The 23,999-nt window shown below is 39.4% G+C and overlaps 1 protein-coding gene across 5 annotated transcripts in view; it reads left to right on the top strand.

The window, feature by feature from the left end:
* The first annotated feature begins 6,028 nt into the window (after positions 1–6,028).
* The window catches only part of Tmem170a (transmembrane protein 170A), a 129,551-nt gene continuing 111,580 nt past the window's right edge, over positions 6,029–23,999 (top strand). For 2 of the 5 annotated variants that reach the window (XM_071604957.1, XM_071604956.1), the window contains exon 1: positions 6,031–6,263. In XM_071604957.1, the coding sequence (XP_071461058.1) occupies positions 6,131–6,263 (133 nt within the window). In that variant the 5' untranslated portion in view covers positions 6,031–6,130. Of the gene's footprint in view, positions 6,264–10,425; positions 10,523–14,515; positions 14,687–17,051; positions 20,681–23,999 lie in introns of those variants that run through there. The other 3 variants (XM_027933140.2, XM_027933139.2, XM_071604958.1) reach the window with 3 other exon arrangements.

Genomic DNA, 23,999 nt, shown 5'->3' with positions numbered 1-23,999 from the left:
TGGGAATAAAATAGACGGTTACTGACACTTTGACTGTCTTGCCTCCCTTAGATAAATAAATATATGTCATATGTGTGAAATGTGCAAGGTATAAAAAATAATACTAGAACACTGAGCTACATTTCCAGCCCTTTTTATTTTTGTAATTTTTAATATATATTTTTTAGTTGTAGTTGGACACAACACCTTCATACTCTTCATTTATTTTTATGTGGTGCTGAGGATCGAACCCAGGGCCCCGCGCATGCTAGGTGAGCGCTCTACTGCTGAGCCACAATCGCAGCCCCATTTTTGTAATTTTTTATAATTTTACTCCATGTGGTAATCTCTTGAATTATTATGTTATTAATTTTGCCCGTTTTTTAAACTGGGTTTAAATTGAATCATTCTGTGCTCTTTGACATAGGATTTCCCCCTCAACTTTACATTCCTGAGATTTGTCTTTTTGCTGTTCAGGTTCAGGTCATTCATATTCACTGCTTTATTGTACTTCATGGGTAATTATACCACAATTTTATTTATCCATGCTTCCCTTGAAGGATATCAACTTGTTTTCAGTTACTTGCCGTCATGGTTCTACTAGGAACAATATATCTCCAGGTCAGGATGCTGTAGGATATTCATCTGAGAGTGACATTCATTCAACATTATTCTAAATAGTTACATCAAGTTTTTGCCTAAGGTATTCCAATTGTTCTATACCTCTGACATTCTCAGACTTCATAATTTTTGGCTATTTGTAATTGACAAATGATATTTCATTGTGTTTTACTGACTAATAACAGAAGTAAGCATCTTTTCCAGTTTTTTTAAAATTTTTAATTGTTCATGGACCTTTATTTTAATCACTTATTTATATACCATGCTGAGAATTGAATCCAGTACCTCACACATGTGAGGCAAGTGCTCTACCACTGAGACACAACCCCAGATCCACCCCACTTCTGATACCAAGAATTGAACCCAGGGACTCTTAACCACTGAGCCACATCCCCAGCCCTTTTTACTTTTTTTTTTTTTGAGACTGGATCTTGTTAAGTTTCAGAGGCTAGCTTTCAACTTGTGATCCTCCTGCCTCAACCTCCTGAGTCACTGGGGTTACAGGCCTGTGCCACCATGCCCTGCATCTTTGCCAATTTTTGTTAGCCATTTGTACATTCTCTTTGATAAAATACCAGGCAAGTGTTTGGTCTCTTTGTCATTTTTCTATTGATTTTTAGTAATGCTGTATTTTTAAATTTTCTTTTCTGTACACCAGGGGCTGCCTTATTCCTAAGTTACCTCCTCAGTCCTTTTTATTTTGATACAAAGTGTCCAGGCTATCCTTAAACTTGCCATCCTCCTTGCCTTAGCCTTGTGGGTTGTTAGAATTAGAAGTGTGTGTTACACTCCCAGGTTCTATTTTTTTTTCAGGGCTGGGGACTGAACCCATGCCCGCAGGCACTCTACCACTACCCCTCAGCCCTATATACTCTTGTGGCTACTCCTTTGTCAGTCAACATGTATCACAAACATTTTCTCTCAGTCTGTGGCTTGTCCTACTTTCTTTATGTTAATACTTAAATAACAGATTTTTTTTTTAGTTTAAGAGAGTTAAATTGATCAAAAATTTTTTTCATCTTGTGCTTTTGGCATCTAGTTTAAGAACTCTCACTATCTTGAGAACATGTTTTACTTTGCCTTTTAAACGTTGTACGGTTCTGTGCGTTGCTGTAAATGAGGTGGGGGTGTTCAGTTTCTCAAAAACAAAAACAAAACACCCAGTTTTTGTTTGTTTTTGTAATTTTCTTACAGGTTTGTGTTTTTCTGAGAGTTTGTATTGCCTTTCACTTTTTTCTACTTAGAGAAGAAATTGGAATTTCATCTTGTCATTAAATTTTGAACATCATCTAAGTGCTGCACTCCTAGCTACACCTGTAACCCCAGCTGAGGGAGGCTGAAGCAGGAGAACCACAAGTTTGAGGACAGCCTCAGCAATTTGGATAGACCCTAGCAACTTAGAGAGACCCTGTCTCAAAATTTAAAAAGTAAAAAATAAAAAGAACTGGGGATGTAGCTCAGTGGTAAAGCATCCCTGGGTTCAACCCCCAGTACCTAAATAAATAAAAAATTTAAAAAAGAGCTGTGGGTGTAGCTCAGTAGCAGAGCACCGAGTTACTCCATAATCACAGTAATGACACTGTCTACAGCTTGAGAGTAATTTTGTTATTCTTCCTGAGGACACTGGTCTTTCTATTTTAATCTGGACAGGTGGCTACTAGGACTATTGCACAGAGGTCAAAGTAACACTCTTGGTTAATTCCCCCATTCTTGCTTTGCACATCTTTCTATTTCTTGTTTACTATTCTTTAACTTTGCTGGAATATACCCTTAGTTTCCTAAGGCACATAAACCAGGTGAGGTTGTACATGCCTATAATCCCAGCGACTTGGGAGGCTGAAGCAGGATTGTAGGTTCAAAGCCATCCTCAGCAATTTAGTGAAGCCCAAGCAACTTAGTGAGACCCTGTCTCTAAATAAAATATTTTTAAAAGGACTGGGGATGGGGCTCATTGGTTAAGCACCCCTGGGTTTAATTCCTGGTACCAAAAAAGAAGAAGAAGAAAGAAAGAAGGAAAGAAAGAAAGAAAGGGCACATAAAACACATTTTCTGATTTCTGCAAATCTAAATGTCTTTCTTCTGACCTCTCAATTCATAATGTGACTGGGAATTTTAAATTCAAAATAATGTTCCCTAATGTGATGCCCAATTGATTGTTACATAACCCTAAAATGATTGGTTTGTTCCACTTCTAATGGACCCTGCTACTCTGGGCAATGTACTGAAAAGGAAGCATTGGTAAATATTTCATGACATTTTTAATACTTACTATTTTTATTTTAGATAAGTTCCTAGGTTGATGCAAAATCATAGCCACAGTATTAGGGGATTGGCATTAGAAAGACTCTAAACGCAGTCTTCAGGAGAGAACTCTAATAAACAATCTTGCTAATGTCCTTGAATTAAAGGGAAAATATTATGTATTTTCTACAATGTTTTTTAATTTAAAATAAATTAGGCTTAAAAAAATTTGCTCTCTGAATATTGAAGGTACTAGTGCATTGTCTACCATCCTCCTTCACTTGACTGCCAAACCATGTTATTTTATTTTTTGTGCTGGGTATCCAACCAGGGCTTCAGGCACACTAGACAAACACTCTACAACTGGAGGACATGCCCGGCCCAGGGACTTTCTCTTTATTGTTTTCCTTTTTCTTCTTTTCTTTGGAAGGGTTCAACAGCATCATTTATTACCAGAGTGTGCCTTGGATACAGCACAATTATGGAAAAATGTTGTTGGCAGTAATCACATGTTGTCACATGCCCCCAAATTCTACAGAATATGAAATACTGACAAGAAGTCTAGAATCACTGGGAAAATATCTGTAAGTCTCACACGATCTTTTAATTTCAACTAACACCATGAAAAGTTTCAGTTTCAATGACTTACTAAATTCCTAAGTCATCTTTAAAGTATTGTTCTTTTTCTCCCTCCTAGGTCAAATAATGAAATGACTCTGAAAGTTAAGAGTAGAAAGCTAAGATGATTGCTACCGGTTATTAATGTTAAAAATGACATTTGAACACTCCAACTAACCTAAACAGAGATTTTAGTATTCTATTGGTAATTTTCCAAAAACACTTTTTAAATATGTCATTCATGCACCATTAAATTCATTTGATTTAAGTGTACAATTCAAGGTCTTCATAAACTTTGGGGGTTGTGCAACCATCACCACAATCCCGCTCTAGAACATTTCCATCGTCCCAGAGATCCCTCATGCTCGCTTGCCATCACTCCTCATTCTCACTGCCAGCCCCAGGCAATCCCTACTCACCTTTCTGTCTCTATAAAGGCATGCCTTTCTGGATTTTTCATAGAAATGGGATCATGTAATATGTAGTTTCTGTGTGTGTCTGACTCGTTAAGCATTTAAAAATATTTTGAAACGGAAATATGATTGCATATCATATAACTCACTATTTATTTTGTTTATTCTTAGTTACAAAATTTTACAAGGATGTGTTATATATGGCCCCACCCTCCTTCCTTCTCTTACACACTTGATCACTTTTGTATCTCTTCAGTTCTGTATCAACTATGTTTTAAAGTTTATTCTTGCGATTTTTTTCTGCTACTTTTTTCGAAAATGCCCATTAATTAAATGGTTTAACCTTCCAGATCTCTGCCTCCCTGCCTGTGGTACTGGGAATTGAACCCAGAGACACTCTACCACTGAGCCACATCCCCAGCTCTTTTTAAAAAATTTATTTTTAGACAGGGTCTCACTGAGCTCTCCAGATTGGCCTAGAAGGTAAGATCCTCCTACCTCAACCTCCCAAGTTGTTGGGATTACAGATGTGTGCTACTGTACCCAGTCCCTCTCTGTCTCTTATCTTTGCTCTCCCTTTCCACTAATGGCTCTAACATTAATTTCCACAACTTCATTTTCTAATTAATCTATGAAATTATATAACTCAGAAGTCATATTTTTAATTTCTAAGAGCTCTCTTGTTTTCTACTCCTTTTTCATAGCATCCTATTTTGATTTTATGAATACAACATCTCCTTGCCGCTCTTTTGAGTGTGCTAATTAGGAAAATTATTTATTTTCTGTTTCCTGCATTTTCTATTTCTTCTAGGGTCAGCTGTTTTATGCACAGGTGGGGCAGGGGATGGAGGAGAGAATTGATGGAGCTATCTTGGAGGTGGACTCTCAGTGAATCTCTGTGTGTCCAACCTCCTTTCTTATTTATTCACAAAGCTTCCAGAGGATTCCTTGTCCTTCATGGTGTCCCTGAATTATGGCTTCCTTTTACAAAACATGGTATAAAGGGTAGGCGCTGGAAAAATCTATGCTAAAATCTCATCTTGGATATTTATTAATTTTGTGGTGTTGGCCAAATTATGTGTTTTAAATATCAGTTTCTCCTGTGAAATAGGCATAAAATAAGATAAGAATAATAATTTCACTGAGATGTTCAGGCTAATCAGATATTGCATAGCTATCATTTGGCTTGGTGACACATAATAAAATATTCAATAAGTATTTATTTATACAGCTACACCGTCTTCTGAAATTTGTTGAAACCTCTCATTCTTACTAAATTCTGTTAGAGAACTCTATTTGTTTATTCCTTGTCTTGATTTTTAAATTTTAATTTAAACATTGCTGAAGGGAAATGATACAATTTTGCAGTATTGAATTGGAATCTCTCTTAAATTTTCACTTCACTTAAAAACTTTAGCACATATATCCATAGTCTCCCTTCCCATTCCCACACATGTCTTCTAATGGAATCTTTCTCCCGTAGTTAGCTTTACAGAACTTTCATGTTCTTTTCAAAAAAGCTTCATAAGGGAAGGCTGAGGCAGGATGATGGCAAGTTCCAGGCCACCCTCTGCAACTTAGAGAGACCCTGAGTCAAAATAAAAAATAATGCTGGGGTTGTGGCTCAGTGGTAGAGTGCTCGCCTAGCACGTGTGAGGCACTAGGTTCGAGCCTCAGCACCACATAAAAATAAATAAAATATAAAATAATAAATAAATAAAAATAGATAGGGATATGGCTCAGTGGTAGGACACCACTCTCTGGGTTCAATCCTCATTACCGCAAAAAAAAAGAAAGAACCTCATAGATATTTGGATCCAGTACTAGCTAGAACAACAGTTGCTAAGATCAACAAATTTGTTATGATTACTGTCTGACCCCTTTTAAATTTCCATCTTTTGTCTTATAGGACGTATGCAATTGGCCTATTTTTTTATAGGTGGCGCTGTAGAGAAGAGCAGAGGCCAGCCTGCTCCGAAGGAGCAGGAGATTCTCCAGTAGGGGGCGTAACCCGCGGGGCACTAGTTCTTGGCGAGCCGTACGCAACGTCAAAGGCGGAGACAACTTTCACCCCGCCCCTTACATCTGGCGGCGCCCTGTGATTGGAAGGAAGAACTATCTCTTGGCCACGCCGTTAAGGGTGGGGGGGAAGAGGGCCTCGACCGAAGGTGACGCTGAGTCGGCTGAGGTGCGGGGAGTTAGGCTGTGCAGCACTTCGGGCGCTCTCCCCTCATCTTTATGCGGTGTATGGCGGCGGGATGGAGCGCGAGGGGAGCGGCGGCAGCGGAGGCTCGGCCGGACTCCTGCAGCAGATCCTCAGCCTGAAGCTCGTGCCACGGGTGGGCAACGGGACCCTGTGCCCCAACTCCACTTCTCTCTGCTCCTTCCCAGGTACGGCCCCGCCCCGCCCCGCGCCTGCGCACTGTGCGTCCGGCCGGCGGGCTGCGACTTCTCTCGCAGAGCTGGGTTCAGGCTCCCAGATCCACGTCTCCGGCCAAGTCCTCGCAGGTCCCCGGGGCCCCGCCACCCGATGCCAGCGCGGAGGCGGCCGAAGTTGGAGGGAGCGGCCGCAGGTGGACCCGGAGGCAGGAGGGGCCGGTCTTGGGTTTTGCAGTTTTGAACGCGCCTGCTTCAGAGTCGCGCCCGGCTCGTTGGCGGCGCGGAATGGCGCCTGGCCGCCTGTCGCGGGGACCCTGGCTGGATCGTGTCGGTCTGGCCGAGCAGCGGTCAGAACCCACCCCTCCTTTGTGTGTAGCCTGTAGCTCAGCCCCTCTGCTCCAGGAGCCCGGCTGCTGATCGCTGGCACCCGGTCCAAACCCACCCCTTTTCCAGCTGGTTTACCTGGAATCACTTGCTGAGACCTGTTGCCGGTTCTCCCACCACGCCTTGTACGTCTTTGACCGAGTCTTTTTAACTCCTCTTACCCCCATCTGACCTTCTGCTCGGCCTGGTGGGGTTCTCAAAGTTGTAATACAAAATAGAATTGTCAGTGCTTAGAGATGAGGAATTACCTCCTTTAGGAAGATTAATAAAGACTTCGAGAGGCGGGCATAGTTATTTGTATTGGACCTTTAAAGGCCAGAAGACAGACGAGTGGCGATTGAAGGGGGAGTTGGGGGTTCTCTGGCGGTTGACTGACCCAATAAACAAAGAACGGGCCTGAGACAGTGCAAAGGGAAGGCGGATGGACTGCAGTCTTAAACAAGGCACCTGGGATTTGTCATCCAGTGGGCAGCCACTGGCAGGCACCATTCAGTGGACACCTGAGACTTGCTGTGTATCACATGTCTAGCGCTGTTGGTGAAGTAGCAGACAAGATGATGGTAATCTGTGTTGGGGGTGAGTGAAGATGGAAGTTTGTAATCATGCCTAAAATGAGAATCTGGCAGCTCAAGTTGTTTCAAAAAGTATTAAGAGCACAGCTGACACCGAAAACAAAAATACACAACATTCTGGAGACCCTGTCCAAAACCTGAAACATTCATACACTATCATGACTAGGTTAGTCTGGTTTTGTTTCCTTATTCTTCCCCCTTCCCCCAACTTTACTTGGGAAATTTCAAACCTCCTGAAAAATTGAAAGAATAGTATAGCAGTTACTCATATGCTAGGATTCAGTAATACAGTCATGCATCATTTAACAACTGGGGCTTGTTAAGCAGTTCTTTTTTTAATATTTATTTTTTAGTTGTTTTTGGACACAATATCTTTATTTTTATGTGGTGCTGGGGATGGAACCCAGGGCCTCGCCAGTGTGCTAGGCAAGCGCTCTACTGCTGAGCCACAACCCCAGCAAGCAGTTCTTTTTTAAAATTTAATTTTTTCCACATTTTTATTGGTGCATTATAGTTGTACATAATGGTGGGATTTGTTACATATTTGTACATGCACACAATATCACAATATAATTTGTCCATTCCCTAGTTTTTCTCTTTTCATTAAGCATTTTTGTTTTGTGAATATTAGTGTACTTCACAACTCTAAATGGTATAGTCTACTACATACTTAGACTATGTTATAATTTTATGAGACCACCATCATATATTTGATCTATCACTAATTAAAACATGGGGGTGCATGACTTTTAAATTTTCTTCTATAAATATATATGCATACTCATGTTTTAACTTCCTCCAGAGCCCTTTCAAAAGAAGTTGCAGGATTCATGGCACTTAATGTCTGATACATTAGCATGTTGCTGCTAACACAAGGGATTTTCTTTCATAGCTACAAAATTATATTACTCCTAAGATATTTAACAGTGATCAAATAGGCCTTATTTAAATCTCCCCTCAATTGATCAAATGGTCCCCCCTTCTTTTTGGGGGGATCTGAACAAGGTTCACCCATTGCATTTAGTTGTTATGTCTCTTTAGTCTCATTTAACTTAGAACAATATTCTTCTATTTTTATTTCAATTTCTTGAAACTGACACTTTTGAACAGTCTAAGCTAATTGTGTAGAATGTCTAATATTCTAGGTTTGTTGATTTTTCTTTCTTTCTTTTTTTTTTTTTTTTTTTTTTTTGGTACTGGGGATTGTACTCAGGGGTACTCGACCACTAAGCCACATCCCCAGTATTTTCTTTAGAGATAGGGTCTCACCGAATTGCTTAGCCCCTCAGTTTTGCTGAGTTAGGCTTTGAACTCATAATCCTCCTGCTCAGTTTACAGAGCTGCTGGGATTACAGCATGCACCACTGCGCCCAGCTCTTTGATTTTTCTTCATGAATTGATTAAACATTTTTTATCAGAATGTTCCAACAGATGTGATATTTTGCACTTGTTAGAGTATCATCAGGTGATAATGTAAGTGTGTACCTTTACTGATAATAGTAACTTTGACCATTTGGTGAAGATGGTGTTTGTCAAATCTCTCCACCTAAGGATACCTTAATCCTTTCATAATTAAATGTCATATGTGGGTGATAATTTGGAATGGAATGTCCTATCTAGTCTGTCTGGCTTTTAGTTCCCTTTAAGAAAAGATTGAGATAAGGGATCTGGGATGATAGTTACATCATAGTAAAGAATCTGTAGCAATGAAAATTGTTTTGCTCTCAGAAATGGTTCTGAAAATATTAAACTGCAACATGTTCTTGAGTTTACCATTGCTGCCATGGACATGTAACTTGAAGTTATTGATAACCAGGAGTCATTCATACATTTGGCTGAGTACATGTATGAGGTGTAGCCCTTTGACTTCAAGTTAGGTGATCAGAATGTGGTGGTAAGCACATACCCTCCTGGCAGTGTCTCACCCTTAGCTGTTATGCTTGGTGTAATGGGTGCATGGAAAATAGCAGTCCCTAGTCCCTTATGTGTGTGTAAGGGGCTATGGACTGCTATTTTACATCAGGTGAGCAGGATGGCCTTGATAGTGACATTGGAGCAGAGATCTGAAGGAATCGAGGAAAACAGGAAAGTGTAGGCAAGAGGGCTCCAGATTTAGAGGCTCCTTTCAGCTGGCCCTGTGTTCCTTTCTCAGACCTTATGTTTCAGGTCAAACAAGTAGGTGAACTCGGTCAGTTTTTCTAAACCTGGGCTTCTGAGTAAACTAGGAGACATTCAGGGTCCCTGAGTGCAATATCGGGTAAGGAAGAAAGGAGGAGATGAGATCAGATCCTGGAAGGCAGTCTTGCAGGACTTGAGGAGGAAGGAGGGATGATCTGACTTGCTTTTTTTTTTTTTTTTTTAATGTATTATCCAGTGGGTTTTAGTATATTTCAGAATTGTATGACTATCACCACAGTCAGTTTGAAAATATGTTCATCACCCCTACAAGAAACCTTGACTCCAATAACAATGACTGACTGGCTTTGTGTAGAGAAAAGATGGAAGGCCAGATCAGGGTCAAGAGACCCCTGGGGTGAGGAAGGCCAGTGGTAAGTGGGCAGGCTGGCAACAGTGTCAGGAGAGAGGTGACAGACCTCAGTTGGTAGTGAGAGTCCCAAAGGCAAGTTGTTAGAGAGGAGGGAATGGAACAGGCATACTCCTTGTAGGTAGGTGGGATTTGTAAAGAGAGGGGTCTCCCAGGGCTGGGGTTGTGGCTCAGTGGTAGAGCACTTGCCTGGCACATGTGAGTTACCGGGTATGCTCCTCAGCACCACATAAAAATAAATAAATAAAGGTATTGTGTCCATCTACAACTAAAAAATATTTTTGAAAAAGGAGGAAACCTACTGTTATATTAAAAAAAGAAAGAAGGGTCTCCCAGTGGACAGTGGAGAGGTGCAGGTTGCTGGGTGATGAGCCTCAAGGCAATCTGACTCCAGGAGTTGGGGGATCCGATAGGACTGTCATCCCCAGGACTGTTGTGGTGTACTTAGAACTCTGACTTTAAGCCGGGTGTGGTGGCACAGGTCTATAATCTTTATTTGGTACTGGGTATTAAACCCAGGGACACTATACCTCTGAGCTATCCCTAGTCCTTTTTATTTTTTAATTTTTTTGGTAACAGGGATTGATTGAACCCATGGGCACTTAACCATTGAGCCACATTCCCAGACCTTTTTTATTTTTTCTTTGTGACAGGGTCTTACTAAATTGTTTAGGTCCTCTCTAAGTTTCTGAAGCTGGCCTTGAACTTGGAATTCTCCTGTCTCTGCCTTCTGTGTTGCTGGGATTACAGTGTGCCACCACACCTGGCAGGTTTGGCTCTCTTGCACTCTCTCCATGTCTTTTCCCCTCAGTTTGACACTTCTGCAGTGTTACATGCATGGATGCCCTTACCAGGTGTAGCTCCTCTCTCTCTCTCTCTCTCCTTTTTTTTTTTTTTTTTGTACTAGGGATGGAACCCAGCGGTACTGTACCACTGAGCTATAGCCCCAGCCCTTTTTTACAATTTTAAGGCAGGGTCTAAGTTGCTGAGACTGGCCTCAAATTTGCCTTCCTGCTCTTCCCCGGTTGCTAGAATTAAAGGGGTGTGCCACCATGCTTGACTCTTAAGATGTAGCCTCCCAGTCTTAAACTTCTCAGCTTCCAGAACTGTGAGCCAAAACATTTCTGTTAGAGTAGCACAGAATAGACTAACATAGCTGCCAAGGTAAACAGAACTGAAGATAATGTGCTTGATTTGAAGCAGCGAAAAGGAAATACTGTAAGATATGTAGACAAATATTTTTGACAGTCTATTGAGCCAGGGAGATGAAAGTGCTACATGGCAATCAATAAATAGCTATTAAATAGATGGAAAATTAAGGTGCAGTAGATTAAAGAGAAATCACTTAGGTTTTAAAAAAGCATTTTATAGATCCAGTTTTGCTTTTGCTATTAAGAGTCCTGTAAAAATCCCATCCATCAGAAAAGTGCTTTTATAAACTGTGCTACTCATCTAATAAAACATTTTTTTCTAGTTGAAGTGACTTAAGTGGTACTATATAAAATATGTAGGCACTGAAGTAGCCGGTGGATGTGGCTTAGGGCTGTAGGGGTGCAGTATGCTTCCCCCTTCTGAAACTTGGGGAAGCGCCGACCTGCTATAAAGTGTTCACAAATTGGCTATTAAGCTCTCAGAGGAGTTGAGGTGTGGGTCTGGTAGGTCTGCTTGGCAGGTGCCATGCTCCAGGGGAGGTGGGAATGGTGTTTTAGCTCCTGGTGGTGTTAACAAAACAAATACAATAAATTGCTTAAACAATAGACATTTATTTTCTTTTTTTTTTTTTTAAAGAGAGAGAGAGAATTATTTATTTTTTAGTTTTCGGTGGACACAACATCTTTATTTGTATGTGGTGCTGAGCATCGAACCCAAGTCACATGCATGCCAGGCGAGCGCGCTACCGCTTGAGCCACATCTCCAGCCCCTGACATTTATTTTCTTAGTTCTGGAGGTTGGAAGTCTGAGATCATGATGCCACCATTGTCATGTCCTGGTGAGGACTGATTTCCTGCTTGCAGGTGGCTGCCTTGTTGCTGTATCTCCACATGGCAGGAGAGAGAGAGAGAGAGAGAGAGATACATAGATAGATAGATATGGGGGAGGGAGGGGGAGAGGGAGGGAGGGAGGGAGAGAAAGAGAGACTAGGATCATCTCTCTTCTTGGAGATTGGGATCTCTTCTTATAAGGCCACAATCCTATCAGATATGTATTTATTTAGTACTGGTGATTAAACTCTGGGACACAGAGCTACTATTTTTATTTCTATATAATATGTACTTAAATTTTTTAAGCTTGGGGTATGAGTATTTATAGTCCATATTGCATGATTTAAATGTGTTTTTAATAGAATTTGCAAATAACTAAAATAGGCCAGTTATTTATTTAAAAAAAATTTTTTTTGTAATTGTAGATGGACAGCATGCCTTTATTTTATTTGTTTATTTTTATGTGGTGCTGAGGTTTGAACCCAGTGCCTCACACTTGCAAGGTAAGCCCTCTGCCACTGAGCTACAGCCCCAGCCCCAAGGCCAATTATTTTGACAGGGTCACACTAAGTTGTTGAGGCTGACCTCAAACTTAGGATCTTCCTGCTTCAGCCTCCCAAGTCACTGGGATTATAGGTGTGTGCCATTGGGCTACCCAGCAAGCTACTAGTTTTTAATCAGGACAATTTTGCCTCCTTGTAGACATTTGTCAATGTCTAAAGATATTTTCAGTGTCACTTCTGTGGCGGAGTGCTGCTTCTAGCCAGAGATGCTGTTCCATGTTCCTACAAAGCACAGCACAGCACCTCCCACCCCAACAAAGTTATCCAGTGGACATGGCAGTGGTAGCTGGTGGAAAAACCCTGCTGGGTTAAGCTGAGCACTGGTCTCTACCTTTGCCTGCTACTTCCCTGCCCCAGCCTAACGGTGAATATTGAGTTTTAGCTAATGTGCCACCTTCATTCTGTCTTTTGGATAGCTCATGAAGATAGCTAGTCTATTTTCTAAGGGACCTGATGTAGGGGTTTTTTTTTTTGGTACTGTGGCTTGAACCCAGGAGTGCTTAACCACTGAGCCACATTCCCAGCCCTTTTTAAATATTTTATTTAGAGACAGGGTCTTGCTTAGTTATTTAGGGCCTCACTAAGTTGCTGAAGCTCGTTTTGAACTCATGATTCTCCTGCCTTAGCCTCCTGAGCCACTGGGATTACAGGCATGTACCACCATGACTAGTTGATACAGTTTTTTTCAAACATAGTTGGTGATCAAATATTTTAACTTTGGCTTGGGGTATAGCTCATAACTCAGTGGTAGAGTGTGTGCTTATCATGCTGGGTTCAATCCCCAGCACCAAAAAGGGGTGGGGGAGAGTGCTCATTTTCAGTCATCTTAAGAGTGGGTAGAGTCTCTCCTTAGGAACTAGCTCTTCTAACCTGCCTTATCTCTTACCTGCCATTTTCTTCAAGACAAACATTTTCTGGTGTTTATTTTACAGCTTAAAAAGCTTTGATATCCTACAGGGTGCAGTGGTGCATGCCTATAATCCCAGTGGCTTGGGAGGCTGAGGCAGGATGATTGCAAGTTTAAAGCCAGCCTCAGCAACTTAGTGAGACCTGTCACAGTACCAAAATGATAATAATAATAATAAAAAGGGCTGGGGATATGGCTCAGTGATTAAGCACTCCTGGGTTCAATCCCTGGTACAAAGAAAGAAAGAAAGAGCTTTGATATCCTAATAGCAGGTGATGGCTTGATATTTACTGCATTGTCTTTAAGAGACTGTTGCATGAATATACTGGAATAGCTTTTCCATTTTAGAAGACTAGATAATCAAAGACAGGAAAGGGCAACAGGCATCTGCTGCATGTTAGCCTATTCAGTTTGGTACTCAGTCTTGTGCTTCACATAGTTGGAAAATTATTTGGATTTTTTTACAGATCTAGATGTTTGTTGTTTCAGTTTGAGGCTGTAGGTAGCTTATCAGGGGTTGGTCAATATTTTCTGTAAAGAGCTAGAAAGTAAATACTTTAGGCTTTGTAGGCCATGTGATCTCTGTTCCTGTGTCAGATATGTTAGTCAGTTTTTTGTCACTGTGACCAAAATATCTGACAACTTAAGAGGAGGAAAAGTTTATTTTGGCTAAGGGGTTCTAGAGGTTTAGTTTGTGGTTGGCTGAGTCCTTTGCTCTGGGACCAAGGTGAGGCAGAAGTACATCATGGCTGAAGGGCCTGTCAGAGAAACACTGCTCAGCTCAGGGCAGGTCAGGAAGGGAGTGTGGTCGCTGCAAGGAAGATAGACTCTTCCAGGTGCTCCCCCAGTAACCCACCTCCTCCCGCCACACCCCATCTGGCTATGGTTAACACCCAGACAGACCATTCAAACTAGAATGGACTGATTCAGGTACAGTCCTTACAATCTTATCAGTCCACCTCTAAACATTCCTATGTTAACATTAACACTGGAGCTTTTGCGGGGAATCTCATATCCAAACCATAACATCAGCTTTGCCCTTGAAGCTGGAAACTGTCATAGACAATACTTAAGTGAACAGACGTAGGTTTAAAGAAGTTTTTATGTTTATAATCTTCTAGTGGATTCAGATAAGTCCTTAAGTACAAAAAACAGGTGGTGGCCTGGGAGTGGTCATTTGCTGAACCTGCTGAAACCATCAGTATTTGGACATAGGACTGATGAACTAACCTATAGTGCAGCTGAATGATTTTGAAAATGAAGTTAACTGGGAAGGTGAGTGATTTGCAGCTTGCCTTTCTTTTCTCGCAGAGATGTGGTATGGTGTGTTCCTGTGGGCACTGGTGTCCTCCCTCTTCTTTCATGTCCCCGCTGGATTACTGGCCCTCTTCACCCTCAGACATCACAAATATGGTAGGTTCATGTCTGTAAGCATCCTGTTGATGGGCATCGTGGGACCAATTACTGCTGGAATCTTGACAAGTATGTTAGACATTAAAATACCAGTCAAAAACGTTTAATGTGATAAGTCAGTTAATTTCAGGACTTGTTTTAGAACATATTTGAGTAGGATAAATAATAAAAAGTGTTTTTTAATCTTAGGTCCTATTCCTTAATGTATTGTTTTTTCTTATTCCCAAACCCCCTTTGTTTGGCTAATCTTTGACTTCCTGAGAAGTACCTGATTTGTGTTCTGTTTATTTCCTTTCCCCCTGCCCCTTAGAACTTTCTCAAAAATAACTGGAGAAACATGGATATTATTTTTAAAATAACTGTATTTTTAAACCTGCTTTTTGTTTTTGTTTTGCTCTTTGGCTTTTGGCTCATGTCATAGGACACAATTACAATGGTGAGAATAATAAGTTTAAATTATTTTTAAGCTCACAATAGCATATAAACATGTTTTATATAAATTGCAAACTATAAGGAAGCAAAATAAAAAAATTATGATATATATTAATAACTACCACAGTTTGTTGCATTTTTTTTTTTTTAGGTATACATATAAACATAAATACATTCATAGAACACAGACACTTAATAGTCCCACAAATTTGTCACTTTAGTATTTTCACTGTGAATTTAAACCTTGAGCTTTAAACAGAAATTTCCTTGGTCTCTTTGACTTAAGGGTTTTTGTTTTGTTTTTTGTTTTGAGACAGTGTGACCCAATTTCTGTTGATGGCATTACCTCCTGCAGTTGCAGAGACCTCTGCTCCAGTTTCTACACTTGATTACTGGCCCCAGGCACCAGCTTCATTTTTCTCATCAGTAAAATAGGGATAATACTGCCAGGCATGGTGGTGCACACCTGTAATCCCAGCAACTGGTGAGGCTAAGGCAGGAGGATCACAAGTTCAAAGCCAGCCTCAGCAATTTAGTGAGACCCTGGCATGGTACCAAAAACAATAATAAAAACGGCTGGGATGTGGCTTAAATGTTAAGCACCTCTGGGTTTATTCCCTGGTAATGTAACCGTTTTGCAGCCTGGGTGATGACTGAATGAGATAGTACACACAATGAAGCACCTAAACTGATGCCTGCTCTGCAGTGATTAGGTATAAATGCTGTGTTTATTTCTATCTTTAGGCATTAGGGTGGAGTTTATTCCCTTCCCATTTGCTGTTTTCTCTGGTGGGCTTTTTCCTTTCTGCCCTCCATCATCTAAATCCCACTTTAGGGCTGGACATGGTGGCGCATGCCTGTAATCCCAGCAACTCAGGAGGCTGAGGTAGGGGAATCACGAGTTCAAAGCCAGCCTCAGAATTTAGCAAGACCCTATCTCTAAATAAAAAATAAAAAAGAGTGGGGATGTGGCTCAGTGGTTAAGCATCTCTTGGTTCAATCCCTGGTTTAAAAAAATAAAAATAAATACATACCACTTTAGGACCCATTTCAAGTAGCTTAAGCTTACGTCACAAAGAGTCCTAGTGAGGTGTGCTTTCAGACATTAGTGACAATGCCAGGGGTCGTAGGCATTTTTAGAGTGTCGAATGTTCAAGAAAACCAACTTTGGCTAATTACTCTTCTTTCTTCTTGTTCATATATATGTGTGTGTGTATCTGGGTAGATACAGGTGTTTTTTGTTTTGTGTTCTCAATTTCTAGGCAGTTACAGTGACTGCATAGGAAAGTTAATAGCATGAGGCTAAAACAGAACCCTTAAGTATCTCTGTTTTTGTGTACCCTTTGAATTAAGAACTTTGTGGCTTAGACTAAGTCCTCCTTTCTTCCTTTACCATCCCATTACTCCCTCCTCTTCCCCTTCTTGAAGGGAACCCTGAATATAACAAGGTAGAGCAGGGATTTCCTGTGGCCTGAACATTTCTTTCTTAGTCTCACTTAGAAGTTTGTCATTTATTTCGTACCTCTTCAATGCTGGGCATGGGGCTAATTGGCACAGGAATAAAGAGATGTTTTTGAGTTCACATTCAAGGTCATGAAGGAATTGCTCTTTGTGATCTTATTACCTCCAGATTATTCTACTCAGTAAATCTAGGAGACTTTGAGTTTTATAGAGTCTACATCTAAAATCACAGGTCAGTGATTTGCAAACATATAAAGAATACTTAACTAGAATAATCTTGGGGGACTGAGGCAGAAGAATTGCAAGTTTGAGGCCAGCCTAGGCAACATAGTGAGACCTTGCCTTGAAAAAAACAAACAACAACAAAACCTCAGGTGATCAGCAGAAAGAATAGGGGAAACAAGACATTTCTATAGTATTTAAATTTTAAAGTAAAAAAAAAAACTGGAACATTCTACTTAGAGTAGAATTTTAAGTGCTAAATTTCACGATTTTGTTGACCTCATTTTTTTTCTTCAATGTACTTGAATTTTTGAACCAGGTGCAGCAATTGCTGGAGTTTACCGAGCAGCAGGGAAGGAGATGATACCATTTGAAGCCTTGACCTTGGGCACTGGACAGACATTCTGTGTGGTGGTGGTCTCCTTTTTACGGATTTTAGCTACTCTATAGCATACACCCTTATGCTGTGATGTCCAACCTAAGTTTTCTAGAATCCTCAGAGAATACATGATGGAGTGTAGTGTGTTTTATTTCTTCAAGTGGAAGCAACTTGGTTCAACAGGAATGTGAAGAACATATCAGATATTTCTTCAGTTTGAAGCTGTAGCCATTGAAGATCTTTTTGGACTCCTATCATTCTCAACCAAGACAAAACAAGTTTCTTGGCCTCTTTTTTGTAGATTAAGTTTTACACACATACCTTTACCTAAACCAGGCCAACTGTGCCTTTGGGTTGGCTTCCCTTACACTGGAATATCCCTTACTATATTTGGTGAGAAAATCCATATTTCATGAATGTTGCATATTTCAGAGAAACTGGGCAATATTGGTGTATTTAACATGAGCAGAATAAGCTGCATTAAAATCTTAGTTGATCTAATCTTGATTAATATTTGGGAAACTCTTCTTTCACTGTATCTTCATGACAGTAAAGCCAACTAGGTTTTGGTTGAGTATAGCTTTGAGAGCAAATTTGGTGAAATGTAACAGGAAATAAGTTGAAGTATAACTCAAGTAGTGACTTTGGTTCCACCGTTTAAGAGATATGAGTTTGTTTGTTTTTTTACAATTGATTAAAAGAAGCTAGATAATTGACTTTTTTTTTTTTTAAGAGGGTTTTGTTATGTTCTGGCTCCAAACTCCTGTGCTCAAGCAATCCTCCTTCCTGGGCCTCCTGAGAAACTGGGACTACAGTAATGCACCATTATACCTGGCTGGCACTTTAAAAAAAAAAAAAAAAAGAAAGGATTTCTATACTTTTTCCTATTGCTTTTTGTTTTAAATTGTGGGTGGGCATAATACTTTATATGCAGTGCTGAGGATGGAACACAGTGCCTCACGCATGCTAGGCAAGTGCTCTACCACTGAGCTACAACCCTAGCCCTCTTATTGCTTTTAATTTGGCTTATTTTATTTAGTTTAATTAGAAATCTACATACCCTCTGAAGCAGCTAAGTTGAAAATTTTAAGCAAGATTGTTTAGAATATTCTTTGGACACCGAGGCACAAATAAGATACTTAAAACATTCTGCTATAGATTTTCTTAGTGACTGGGGTGGATTAATGACTTGAGACAATTATAGAAGTACAGCTGAAAATAGCATTGGTGGTTATTGGATCCTTAGTCTTGATGTGTTTACCTGGTGGTGGCTCTTCAGCCACTTGTGCAGTATTTTTGAGTGTCTACTCCCATTAAGTGCCTGAAGTTTTATTTTCAGATCTGTCCCCATTCTGCCCTTTACACTTCTTTTAAGAAAATTGATACCCCTAAAGACAATTAAATATCAAGTTTTTTAAACTCAATTTTAGCTATTTTAATTTTTATCCTACTGCTTTTCTTTTTTATTAAAAGGCCTGAAAACTTTGACCTTCAAAAGGAAAAACATTGCAAAAATTAAGTCATTTGATCCTTACCACCTAAACTGTTTGTGTAGAATACAATCAATGATGTTACCTGTTTTCAAAATAACTTCTGATAGTTAACCCTGACTTTCTTTATTTCCACATTTTTCTTGGTGCATTATAGTTGTACATAATATTGGGATTTGTTGTTACATATTCCTATGTGTGCACACAATATAACAATATAATTTGGCCAGTATCACTGCCCCCTCTACCTCTCCTTAATTCTGACATTTTTAAAGGAGAACTTTCATTATGAGATTAAGGCTGACAACCCACGAGGTCATATGCACATGAATCTATTCCATTTAAAACAAAATGCACTCTGGCTTCTGATTAGAAGAAGCTAGGAGGACATTTGCCAGTGGAATTCATAGAGAAAAATTATAAAGGAATTACAAAATTCACTGGACATTTTCTTTTAACAAATTAGACTGCTTGTTAAAACTAATTGAGTGCAGCTGAATTTCCTTTCAAAATCCCCAACAAGAAACTCAAATCTAAGCTGGGCATGGTGGTGTACTCCTGTAATCCCACTGACTCAGGATGCTAAGGCAAGAGGATCACAAGTCTGGGTCCTGTCCAGAGAACTTAGTGAGACCCCATCTCAAATAAGTGAAAAGGCTGGGGTGGTAGCTTAATGGTAGAGCACTCTTGGGTTCAGTTCTCAGTGCTACAAAAAAATAAGCTCAAATCTTTCTTCCAAAAAATATTTAAAGATTACAGTTTTCAGTTGAAAAAGCTGTGATTTTAGAAAATATCCCTTCAGTTTAAGAAATATGGGTATTATATCCCTTCTTTTGGGAAATGGTTTTAGATCATCTCTGTTGAAAAAATGCTTTTTTCTTGCCTAAAACATTCTTTTGGATATGTCACAAACGTGGGCCAGTAATTGGATCCTTCCCCCTGAAATCTAATTTTTCAACGTATTGATCCATGATTAAAATGTTAGTTTCTTTTTTTCCTTTTTTAGAGCCAAGACAAAAATTTAGGCATTTTGAAATTTAGGCATCTGTTTCTTATTTGATTATCTACTCTTTAAAAACTTCAAATATAAATTGTATCTTTAAATTGCTAAATGTTTCCTCCATCCCAGTATGTGAAGCATTTTCCTGTGAATAAATGTATAGATTGCGCTGTGTAGCTTGAAATGTTTTCAGGGAAAAACTATTTGAATGCTAAACAAAGAATGTATTCCACTTTGGTTTTCTCTTTTCCTCCCTTTTTCTTTCTCTCTTCCTTGTCTCAAATACAGATTTATTTGCAGGTGGTTGCTCAGATGGAAGAATATTGGCATTTATGTTAAACATTTTACCTTATATAGTTTTTTGAGAACTTTTGCCAACAACTGACTTTCTTAGAGATAGATGTAACCACCACTCCCCTAGCTATGCTTCCACTGCCCACCCCCAACAGTTTTTTAATGTGGGGAGGCAGCCCCGAACCATTAAAGCTGATTTCTTGATTCTTTAATAGGATTTTGGGGTAAAGGCATTTTGTGAACTTAAGTTCATAAACAAATGCATAATGAATATTATGAGAAAGATTTTTCTCTGTGCTATTAGCTATTTTTTTTTTTTTTTTGCAGCAGGATACTAATTTTCATGAAACGTTTAAACTAGTGAGAAACAGTTAATGCAAATAATGAACTTTAAATCCTTCCTTATGTTTTTTTAAGTTTTTACATGGTATGTTGACTTTTGATTCCAATATCCTTTCTGACTGCTCTGGTTTGTATAAAGTTCTTACTACACTGCAGCACACGCCTCCTGTCCCTGAGGAACCATTTCCTGGAATGTGAAGCCCTGGTGCCATCAGTGATCAACACGCAGAAAGTTTTTGTGAACTTGCATTTCTTTTTGTGCATTCTGTAAGGCTGGTTGTGACCAAATCAGCATAACATTTTGTATTAGGTTATTTCACTAACTGCAACAGTCAAAAGGATCAAATCTTTGTACAATAGAAAATTATTTAAATTTTATTTTTCTACTGACATTTCTAATTCAAGTGTAAATGTTTATCAATAAAGAATTACTTTAAATCCTGTGAGTTGGAACTGCATTTCTTTTTTAGTGGCTAATGAGTTTAATCTTTTGTAATAAAATTGTGTGACTTTAGTTTTTGGTATTTTTTAGTAACTTAATATTTAACATGTATGTTGAACTTTATTTTATGTTCAACTTTTTACTAATTTGTAGGAAAATTCTTGTTCAAAGATGTGATTACACTGTATTTACATATGCCTTTGATACATTAACTCCACATTGTGAGCCATGTATCACCACCAATATTTGTGTGATTCTGTGCTGAGATGGATGAATATTGATGTAATGTGTGAAAAGCTAATAATTTCAACACTAAATCTACCTGAAGAAAAACTCCAAATTAGGCTAATTTAATGACCTTGGTGACATAATAAATCAGATTTCTGTTCTGCCATTTTCAGGAAGTTGGATTATTCCAATTTGGGTAGTTTACCTCATGGTCATAAAATGACTGCTACAGTTGCTGACACTGTAGATGTACATTGTCTGGCAGGGGACTGCCTATTCATTGTAATTTTTTTAAATTGAGGTTTAACAGGCAATAGAGTACAAAAACCTTAAATGTATAACCTGATATAATATATATATATATATATATATATATATATATATATATATATATATATAAAAGTTATGTGACTGCCACTCAGTTCAAGAAACAGGATGATTCTAGTAGCCAGCTAGAGTGCAGAGCAGAGGATATGCACATAGTTCGACCAGAAGCCCCTGAAATTATGGGTATTCAGGACACAGCAGGGGAGGAATTTTCAGTTTCCAAAAAGAACTACATTGAGAAACCAGGGCTTTGGTAGGTGCCTGTAATCCCAGTGATCTGGGCAACTGGAAAAAGGGTTTTGAGTTACAGTTTAGTGAGATCCAAGCCAAAAACAAAATTCAGTTGCCACTGCATACCCTGCAGTCAAAACCACAAGGTGTTGGTAAGGGTGTGGAGAAACTGGGATCTCATGAATATCAAGTGGTGCAACTGTTTTGGAAAACAGTTTGGCAATTCCTCAAAAGGTAAAGCTTCATGACTGACACTTCTAGGTGAGCTTTGAAAATGTCAGGTTCTAAGAGCCAGGTGTAGTGGCACCTGCCTATAATCCCAGCAGCTAGGGAGGCTGAGGCAGGATTGCAGGTTCAATGCCATCCTCAGCAATTTAGCGAGGCTGTAAGCAACCTGGTGAGAGACCGTATCTCAAAAAAAAGGGCTAGGGATGTGGCTCAAAGTGAAAGAAACCAGTCACACATTATATGAGTCTATTTACAGGAAATGTTCAGATGTGATGATCAGGTAAAACGGGAATGATTAATGAGTGCCGGGTTTATTTTTGGGGTGATAAAATTATTCTAAAATTGATTTGATGGTGATTGCTCATGTCTTTGAATATATATGAAAATAGTTGTACACTTAAAGGAGATAGTGTTTTTTGATACATAAGTTTGCTAGTATAGAGCCTTCTGTAATGTCTCTACTCACATGTCTAATCTATTCCCTGATTTAGATAACTCAAGGACTGGATGACATAGATCCAGTCTAGTCCAGAGTATCAGTGAGAAGCAACTTTCAGTTGAAAAAAAACCCTCAATTTTTAGAAAGTATGGAACAAACAACATGGCAGTCATCAATGTCTCACCTGCATTTGATTCTGATTACTTTGTCCCCAAATTAGATTATAATTAAAATGTTTCATCTGAAAAAAATAAAGATTATATGTTTGTATTATAATATGGATCAACTTGAAAGAAAGATCCATGTGAATGTCTGCATTCTAGAATATAGTGGATTCTAGTTATTGACAGTAGTTACATTTATACTGTTGTCTCTAATAACCTCTCCTCCAGGGTTTTAGACTCCTATGAGCTGCTGGTCACAACACCTTTGTCAAAGACCATCATGTAACCTTGTTTTATGTGTGTTTCTATCCAAAGACACCTTATTTAATACATATACTTTTGCACATAATTATACACAGTATTTCTTTACAACATAACATCTCAATTACAGCATTTTGGTACAATGTACTTTTCTGTACTGAAATTGTACTACTTTTTCATAGTCATACACATACAGTACATATAGTACATATAGTACAGAAAACAGTCTGACACTGTACACTGTGAACACATACTGTACAGTACAGTAATACAATAACGTCCTGAAAAAATTAAAAGATTAAACATTTAAAGTTTTAAAAAACATTAAAAGCTTACTGTTAATGGACTGCAGGATGTGGAGGGGCAGTGGATGGTGTGTAAACCTCAACCTTGGCTTGATCCATGAAAACCAAGGGAGAGTTGGGTGGAATTATTCTGCAGAAGAGGAAGAGAGTGGCATTTTGACATCTGGCAGTTCTACCTTAGGAGTTGGGCTCCGCCACTTGTCGACGGGGTGGGCAGGTGTCCCTCCCCATTGGGCTTGAACAATTGCATCAGCTTTGTCTGGTTGGCTCTCTGCCTCATTTCTTTAAGTATCTCAGTATATGGGGCAAATGCAGTGGAGGCAAGGTGCTTGAATTTGAGGCTGCGATCAAGCATAGGGTCACACTCCTCCATGTCATTAAAATTTTTTTCCAAGGCAGAATTCCATTCTGTTATTTTGGCTGCTGTGAGAGGGAGAATTCTTGGAGTCTTGGGCTGACTACTGTTGCCATCCTCATCCTCACTGACTCTGGTGCCTTGTTTAGCCATCTCATCCAGGTCTTCATTGGTGGATTCTACTGTCTTCTCTGCAAAAAGTTCCTCCACATCTTCTTCCTTCATGTCCTCAAAGCCTTCTCCGCTTATCTGCTGTGCAATGTGCATTATGTTTCGGACACTGTTCATTATATTTTCTGTAATACCTTCAAAGCCTTCGAAATTTTCCACACAGTCAGGCCAAACATTTTTCCAACAGTTATTGATAGAAGCTGGCTTGATGCTGTCCCAGGCTGTGCCAACATAATCAATATGTTGCATATAGTGACTGACTTCCAATAGTCCATCATGGTGGTTTCCTTATTGGCCTTGAGAGTCTCCCAAGCCTTTGTGTAAAACTCTCTAGTATAATGTGCTTTGAAAGCTTTTATTATACCCTGATTAAGGGGTTGGATGAAAGATGTAATGTTTGGAGGCATAAAAAGAACTTCTACTTTGGGGTGTGCGTTTTCAACTTCTTCATGGCAGTGGACTGGAGCATTATCCAAAATTAATAAAATCTTGAAAGCAAGGTTTCTGCCCTGGAGATAGTGTTCAACTTCTGGAATGAAGCAATTGTGGAACCAATCAGACATCATCCACGCTTTTTTGTTCCACCATTGGAGTTCTGGCATAGGGTTCAC

The sequence above is a fragment of the Marmota flaviventris genome, chromosome 18 (genome assembly GCF_047511675.1).
Source record: "Marmota flaviventris isolate mMarFla1 chromosome 18, mMarFla1.hap1, whole genome shotgun sequence".
NCBI classification, from domain to species: Eukaryota; Metazoa; Chordata; class Mammalia; order Rodentia; family Sciuridae; genus Marmota; species Marmota flaviventris.
The sequence above is the reverse complement of the archived record's forward strand: the minus strand, read 5'-3'. Positions and strand labels throughout refer to the sequence as shown.